The following is an 8052-nucleotide window of genomic DNA, read 5'->3' on the forward strand; positions in this document are numbered from 1 at the left end:
GTCTGCTGGGTGTGCTCTCCCATCCTTTTAGATGCAATTTTGATCTAGTGAAGTAATGGGCAGAGCATCAATTTATGACATTATTTTCTTTTTTTCTGCATATAAACATTTTTTAAAGGCGATTTCATTAACTATATCCTGTGTCCTCTGCGGACTTTCAACTGTAATTTATAGGGTTTTTTTCTTAGCCTCAAAGCTCATTGCTGTACCATGGTCCTAAAGCATTTGACTTTACATTTCCCACCTTAGCATTAAATGCTTTTCTTTCTCTCCCTGCCACCCCTTGACATTTTATCAGGTAGGGAAATGTTGCCTGATCCTAAAAGGAAATTTCTCAAATTGAGTTTTGTTAGTCTCAGGTTATGGGAGGAAGGGATACAAGAGCAGTCCCTCAGGTAAGAGTTTTAAGTTGAATTTTACCTCCAAAAAAAAAAACCCATAACAGCAAAACCTCTAGGACTGCCTTTGGGTACGTTGGGGGCCGGCAGCCCTGCAAGTTCTAATAAATGAATTAGTATCTCAGAAAGGAGATCACTGCGGGGCTGATATTGATCAGGGTCAGCCGGTGTGTTTGTCTGCGATTGTTTGGGGGGTGGTTAATTGAGTGTCAGTCTCGGCCTGTGTCGTCTCGCTGGCGCCGGGTGCTTTTGGATTTGCTAATTTTCGTTAAGTGTCTTTAGCCGGCTACTCGTCCCCTGTCTACCCAGGAGAACTTAGCGGCTCCCACTGATCAACAGTCTGTCTGTCTGGGCTTTATTGATCACAGGGAGGGCGGCTGAAGGCGGATGCGCTGAGGCGGGCGGGGGTGGGGGAAGGCTGAAAGCAGACCCCAGCCCCCGGCCGCCCCCCTTCCGGGCTCCCGACGGAACCCCCTCCTAGGCCACACGCGAGAGGGAAGGGCTCGGCAGGGGCGCTTTGGCAGATGACGCACGCCGGGGGACCGCCACTTGTCCCTGGGGTTCCTAAAGCGCGCAGCGTGGCCCGGGAAGGCTTCCGCAAGCGACCCTTCGGTCCCCCGCGTGTTTCGGGGGCAACAAAAAAGTAGCCACGCGCTGGGAACGCCGGCCCAAGTCTGAGTTGTGAGGGTCCCGGAGGCGAGTGCCAGAGACCCGGCGGCCGGGATCGACCCGCGCCTCGCGCAGGTCACGGACGCGCAGGCCTCCGCGAGGGGGAGCGCCGGAGACAGCAGCCTCCCCGCCCGCGGCCCCAGACGCCGGCGCCGCTAAGAGACGCGGGGCAGGTCCCTCCCGGCCCCCCTCTGGGCCCGCCTCCTGGCTGCAGAGATGATTGACTGGAGCCTGACGGCCAATCGGACGGCGCTGGCGCTGCCGGGGCGGGGCCGGGGGCGGGGCGGTGTCGGGCCGGCTCCTGGCGCGGGGCGCTATTTACGGCGGCGCGGACCCGGGTCGGCCGAGGCGGGCGCGGGCAGGAGCTCGCGGCTGGCGGTCTCTGCGCGCGCTCGGGGATCTTCTGCCTTCGCAGAGTGGCCCGGCTGAGGGGGAGCGAGGCCGGTAGCCCACCCGGGACCGCGGCGCCGAACGGGGCGAAGGAGCCCGGTGGCCTCAGAGGCGGGCCGCGAAAGTCCTCTGGGCTCCTCGGCGCCCCTCCAGCCGCGCTCCATGCTCCGGCCGCGGCCCGGCCCCTCGCCCGGTCGCTGACGGCGCCCGCCGCCCCGGGGAGCCCCCATGCACTGCGCGCTCCGGGAGCCGTAGGCTGCAGTTGCGCCGCGGCTCCGGGAGCCGGCGGGGGCGCCGCGGCCGTGGGGGGCGTCAATGGATCGCCATTCCAGCTACATCTTCATCTGGCTGCAGCTCGAACTCTGCGCCATGGCCGTGCTGCTCACCAAAGGTGGGTGCCCGCCGGCCGGCCGGGCCCCGGGCTCTCCGGGGAGGGGCGCGCGGGGGTCCCGGGGCGGCCGCGCCGCCGCGGGCCTTTGAAGGCGGCTGCCAAGGCTTTGTTAGCGCCGGGCGAGGTTTCCTCCCGCGCTGGAGCCCGCAGGTCGCGACAAGTTGCCTGTTCTTAGAAGTCGCGGCGGTGGCTTCGCGGCCGCCCCCTCGGGTGTCCCGGGGCCGGCGCGTGGAGGTGGAGTCAGACCTCGGGGCAAGTGGTTGTCAAAATGTTTTTGTAAGTCTGTCCGTGGCGAACTTCTGAACGTTTGCACCCGGGGAGCGGGGCCGTTGTGCGCGCCGGGGCGGAGGCGGCCGCGCCGAACCGCGGACCCTGCTCGCAGCTGCGCGGGGCTGGAGTGCGGGCTTTCGCCGCGCGACTCCAAGTGTGACTCCGTCCGCGGGTGTGCCTTCGTGTGTGTTTGTGAGCCAGCGAGTGTGCGTGCCTCCCTGTGAGGGAGTAGGTGCCCCAAGTGTGTGTCTCCGTGTGCAGGAGTATGTGCTGCGTGGCTTCTCAGGCTGGGAGGGATAGGCTCTGTCAGCGGTCCCATTTCCCACTCAGCTCAGAGTTTACACACTACTACCAAAAAAAAAAAAAAAGAAAGAAAAGAAGAAGATTCAAGGATTCCCCCGCCTCCTCCGCGATGAACTCTACCTACTGTTCTGTGAACAGATAATTTTTTTTTTAAGTGGGAAGCGTTATTTAGCTTTTGCACTCCCCCTCCCTTTCTCTAATTGCCATGTAGCAGGCATGAGGTTAAAGGATAAGCTAGCCCAGCAAGGATGATGTGCTACAGTATTTATTTATTTTGGAAGGAAGGGTGTAATTAACCCTAAATAACAGCCCTGGTAGCCTGCAGAGGGGAGCCTCCTGGCCCTATCAAAGGCCGACAGAACAGGGAGGGACTGAGGCTGACATGAAGTCACAGATACCGAAACTATGTGCCTGATAATGATATAATTAGGGGATCAGAGATTTCTGACTGCTGCGGACTTCAAAAGCTTTAAAAGAAGCCAGCAGTCTCTCCTGTAGCCATCTTGACTAAAGCAGACATTTTTGTTTAATCACTACATACAGTAACAAGAAAGGGGGGGAAACAGAAGAGCATTGTTCACTGTTTCCAAATACCAGTCCCCTTTCTGGGCCTTTTGCATGCCACAGGAAGAAACTTTATGAAACGACAGAAATATAGTTTTAATACAGTAATACAAAAGTCCATTCAACTTGTTGAAATGTGGCTCCAATTAAAAAAAAAGTTGTTAGAACTTTCGTAGTTACCTGTCAAAATTTTATTAGACTGTTTTAGGTCATTGAAAATCTAGTATTTTAAATAGGCTCTCATAAACATTTTACTCTTTTTCCTTTTCCATTCAATGCTCTTTTTCTGTGCTCAGTCTGAGGCGAATAGGATCAAAATGGACTTTGAATCTGTTTTATTTCTACTTTAAATCTGTCTATGGGATTTGTCAGGCTAGGGATACGTATTCATCACCACGTTAGACTAGTGAGCTTTGTGCAAAAAATCAAGTAAGCTTGGAAAGAGGAGAGAGAACCTCTAAAAAGCAAGGTTCCAACTTGAAGGTCTTCCTGGGGAAGGGACTTCGGCCCAGACCGCGACAGGGACAGGGAGCTCGCCGATTGAGGCTAGAGCGGGACCTCCAGCTTTGGATGGTTAAACTCAGATTGCCAAAGATCTGTGATTAGCTGGCAGGTTTTTTTAGAATGAAAGCATTAGCAGCGTCTGATGAAAACCGAGCATACCATACAGTGGCCTGGAATTGGGACAGATAATTAAATGAGACACCTTACTCAGGGGTTCACATTCACTGAGAGGAGGAGGAAGAAGAAAGGAGAGGGTAGGAAGAGGTCTATAAAACCACAGTCCCTGGTGTTTAATTTCAGAGCAGGGGTTTCAGGAACTACGCAGAACTTCTGATTGGGAAGTTGGGAAGAGGTGTGTGCCTCAGTCCCGTTTACAGTAGCTTTAGTTGTGGTATCTGATAGTGACCAGAGTCCACGGGGTCAGATATGGTATTAGTGATAGGTCTGAGACCCAGATCATTTCAACTAGAGATGGGTGCTAAAAGCCTCAGAGCATGCATTGCAGCAAAATGTTACCAGCGACTTGCAATTCCCCAAATAAGTTTTATAAAGGAAACTTTTAATCACTTCCTGGAGAAAAATTTGAGGTTTCCTTAAGGATTTTTCATTCAACCAGCGGAGGATTTTCAGTTTCAGTGTTTCCCCTTTTAGATCCCATGTTGAATTACATGTAAAACTGGGGAGTTAAGGGGAGGAGAAGTTAGCTTTGCCGTTTTACACCCGCCTCCCCTCCTCACCCACCCCCCTCCCACCCCCAGTTTTATGACTTTCCATTTGGGCTGAAAGAAATTGACTTTGGCAAGCAAACCACTAATTGTAAACTGCCTAGTTCCTGTTTTACAATATACTGACTAAAAGCTCCTCTGCATGAAAAGATCTTTATAGGCAAAGTTTGCCTTTTCTAGAGAGGTTGCAAATAGCTGCCCAGTTTCATAGTTTTAAAACCTCCTGACCGGAGCAATTTCTAGATTGTTGTGTTTCTAGTTAATAACTTTATAAGGTGTTAGCTAAAGCTCTTAAATCTTGGCACAGCCCTTTAAGGTAGTAAACAATTCAGTAGTTCCGATCAAATATTTATACTGACAAAATCAAAAAGCCTAGCATTTTTATGTTGTATGGTCATGTAGGATTAGAATAAACAGTGTAATTTACCTGATGGTAGGAGAAGTTCTTGTGATGATTCTTTTCCTTCAAATCCAGAAGTAATATTTTGAATGACTCGCTAAACTTCTCAGAAATCGCCATTGAGCTTTGATTCTTTGCTGTTGGGGTTAATACGTGTCTAAAATTACATTTCACTGGGTTGAAATTTAAGCACTAGCTTGCACAGAGGGCTCTCCCAAGTCGACCCGGGGCTGCTGTTGCCGGCACTCAGCTGCCCATTCTAAAAGTTAGAGCCTCTGATCCTGAGGTTGAGCAGTTGCCCAGGTAGAGGCTTTATCTGGTCTCGGAAGGCGTTTGACGCAATTTCCCATTGTCTTCAGGTGAAATCAGATGCTACTGTGATGCTGCCCACTGCGTGGCAACTGGCTATATGTGTAAGTCAGAGCTGAGCGCCTGCTTCTCTAGGCTTCTTGATCCTCGGAACACAAACTCCCCGCTCACCCATGGCTGCCTGGATTCTCTCGCAAGCACAGCAGACATTTGCCAAGCCACACAGGCCCGAAACCACTCCGGCACCACCATGCCCACATTGGAATGCTGTCACGAAGATATGTGCAATTACCGAGGGCTGCATGACGTGCTCGCCCCTCCCAAGGGGGAGGCCTCAGGTAGGTAGAAGCCCCCTCTCACCAGGACGCCGGCTGGCAGCCACGACTTTGTATGTCTGCCATTGATTTTGTTGTTAATGTAATTAGAGACACCAGAGGGAGAGGCATGGCTGGATGCAAAGATGCATCTCTATTGAGTAGCTTTTATGTCGGCCTGAGCATGAGATGTCTGTCTGCATAATAGGTTTTGCCTGGTTTTCCCACATTCGGAAGACCCAGAGGACCCTTACTGTTCAGGAACGACAGTCCCTAAACGGACTGTTCTTGGAAGCTGATCTTTGCATCGCTTGGCAACATGTATTTTGTAAATACTGTTGATTTCACCGCAAGCTACTTTCTCACGGGGGGCCTTGTTGCAGATGGATAGATGATCATAAACCCCTGCGGGGGGAGGGCTTACCGCAGTCTGCTCACGCGTTTGTGTTGCTCTAGGACAAGGAAACCGCTATCAGCATGACGGCAGCAGGAACCTCATCACCAAAGTGCAGGAGCTGACTTCCTCCAAAGAGCTGTGGTTCCGGGCGGCCGTGATCGCCGTGCCCATCGCCGGCGGCCTGATTCTGGTGTTGCTGATCATGTTGGCCTTGAGGATGCTCCGAAGTGAGAACAAGAGACTGCAGGATCAGCGGCAGCAGATGCTGTCCCGTTTGCACTACAGCTTCCATGGACACCATTCCAAAAAGGGGCAGGTAGCCAAGCTAGACTTGGAGTGCATGGTGCCGGTAAGCGGCCATGAGAACTGCTGTGTGACCTGTGACAAGATGAGACAAGCGGACCTCAGCAACGAGAAGATCCTCTCACTCGTCCACTGGGGCATGTACAGTGGGCATGGGAAGCTGGAGTTCGTATGACGGGGGCTGACCCCGAACCGAAGTTCATGGGCGCTGGAAAGCTTGGGGTTCTGCTGGACAGGAGCACTTTATCTGAAGAAAAACGAACTCACGGACTCACCTTCGAGAGACAGAATGACCTCTGCAAACAGAATCTTGGATATTTCTTCTGAAGGATTATTTGCACAGACTCTTTAAATACAGTCAAATGTATTATTTGCTTTAAAATGATAAAAAGCAACGAGAAGACTACGTACACACTGTTACCAGGGTTATTTGCATCTGAGCGAGCTGGAATCGAGTACCTAAATAAACTAAAATGTGCTCTGTGTAAGCTCCAACATCTTGATTTATTGTAAAGATTTAAAAATATATATATATATATATTTTGTCTGAAATTTAGCGGTGTCTTGTCATAAATTAAAAACTAAGTGGGATGCATAAGAAACTACATGTTAATTATATAAATGAAGATCTGTTGTCGTTCATAGTAAGGTCTCAACTGCAGGATTTGGCTTGATTTTTTTTGTTTTTGTTTTGTTTTGTTTTTTGTTTTTAAACAAGACCAAGATCTTGTTTATCCTTACATGCATATTTCTAGTTTTCTTACAATGTGGAGAATTTCTAAGTGTGTCCTGCCCATCGTTCAGTGTCTTACGCACATGTTTTTGTTAGGTGAAAGCTAAAAACCAGGATTATTCTAAGAGAAATCTTAAACTTCTTTATACTAGGTCGGATATGATGGATCAGTGTCTAGAGCTACCTTATGAGCAAAGGTAATACTTCATCAACTTCATCCAGTTGCTCTGAAATGCTTTTTAAAATGTGTCTACCTCCAACCAAAAAAGAAAAACCAAACCAAACCAGCTAAACGCAACTTCCTCTGGTAGTTAAAATTAGTCACTGTCTACTTTTACTGTTGATTAATTTATCAGTTGGCTTTGTCTCAGACCAGATTAAATGTTTTGGATCCCAGATTAGCCAAACTTGATTTTATCATGCTCCTAGTTTTCAAACCTTCCTTCACGCATTTTTTTTTTTCCTTCTCAATGTTTAGAAAGGGTTTCAGTAGTGAAGATTATTTGTATCAACTGAGATTTAAAGAACACTAGGGCCCCCTGCTCCCCACATTGACTTCAGTCACTGATAAACTAAGTAACAGTGTTTTCACTCCTGCAGGACCTTCTGTCTGGCAACACTGCTCAGCCTGAATTTAAACCCATCCTTTTCCCACCAAATAGGTCTTTGTTATCCTAAACGTGAGAAGCATTTGCCATGTAGGATTCTTTTTTTTTTTCCGATTCTTTTGTATATTTGAAACTTCTGCTTAAAAATGAACCTCTAGTCTGCATATTTGAGTATGGGGTTTTCTTTTATGAGTGTTAAAGGATTGTGTGTGTGCATATTTGGGGAATTATTTTATGATAAGCATAATTTGGGTCCCTTAAGACAGATGCAGTCGCCAAGGTCATGGAAGAATCCGAGTCGAAATGATTAGTCTAAAAACGAGTACCTAGATTATTTAATAATTATTAGGCCACAGCCCCGTACAAAGTAGGCTATGGAATAAATACACATTTTAATAAATGACGGCATTCGTATTGTGCTTTTTGAGAATGGCAGTTCTCGTACGCACGGCATACAGTTTATAAAGGGTGTTGAGTTTTAGGTGTGTTGCTTTTTGAGGGAGCCAGAGAATTGTGACCTAACTATCCAAAACCGGCTAGATAAGAAAAGTCACTGAAATTGCCATCTGATGGAGTTTCGACCCTCATCTCCACTTTGAGCTCCAGATCAAATTACAGTGCTTGAAGATTAAAAGACTTCTTGCTCCCTATCCATCCTGCTTTCACGTGCAGCGTCAAGCAAGCGCAGTGATGCCTCAAGATTCTATCAGCTCCATGTTGTTAGTTTTTACCCCTGCTGGCTCTGTTACTCTTATTCACCCCATTTGTTCCAAA

General features: G+C 49.1%; 1 protein-coding gene across 1 annotated transcript; it reads left to right on the top strand.

Moving 5' to 3' along the window:
- The first annotated feature begins 1407 nt into the window (after window positions 1-1407).
- On the top strand, window positions 1408-7678 carry BAMBI (BMP and activin membrane bound inhibitor). Its single transcript, XM_081820789.1, has 3 exons — window positions 1408-1848; window positions 4974-5261; window positions 5694-7678. The coding sequence occupies exons 1-3, from the start codon at window positions 1773-1775 to the stop codon at window positions 6110-6112; spliced, it is 783 nt and encodes a 260-aa protein (XP_081676915.1). The 5' UTR covers window positions 1408-1772; the 3' UTR covers window positions 6113-7678.
- Window positions 7679-8052: the final 374 nt, after the last annotated feature.

The sequence above is a fragment of the Leptonychotes weddellii genome, chromosome 5 (assembly GCF_054177405.1).
Source record: "Leptonychotes weddellii isolate Sample4059 chromosome 5, ASM5417740v2, whole genome shotgun sequence".
Classification (NCBI taxonomy): Eukaryota; Metazoa; Chordata; class Mammalia; order Carnivora; family Phocidae; genus Leptonychotes; species Leptonychotes weddellii.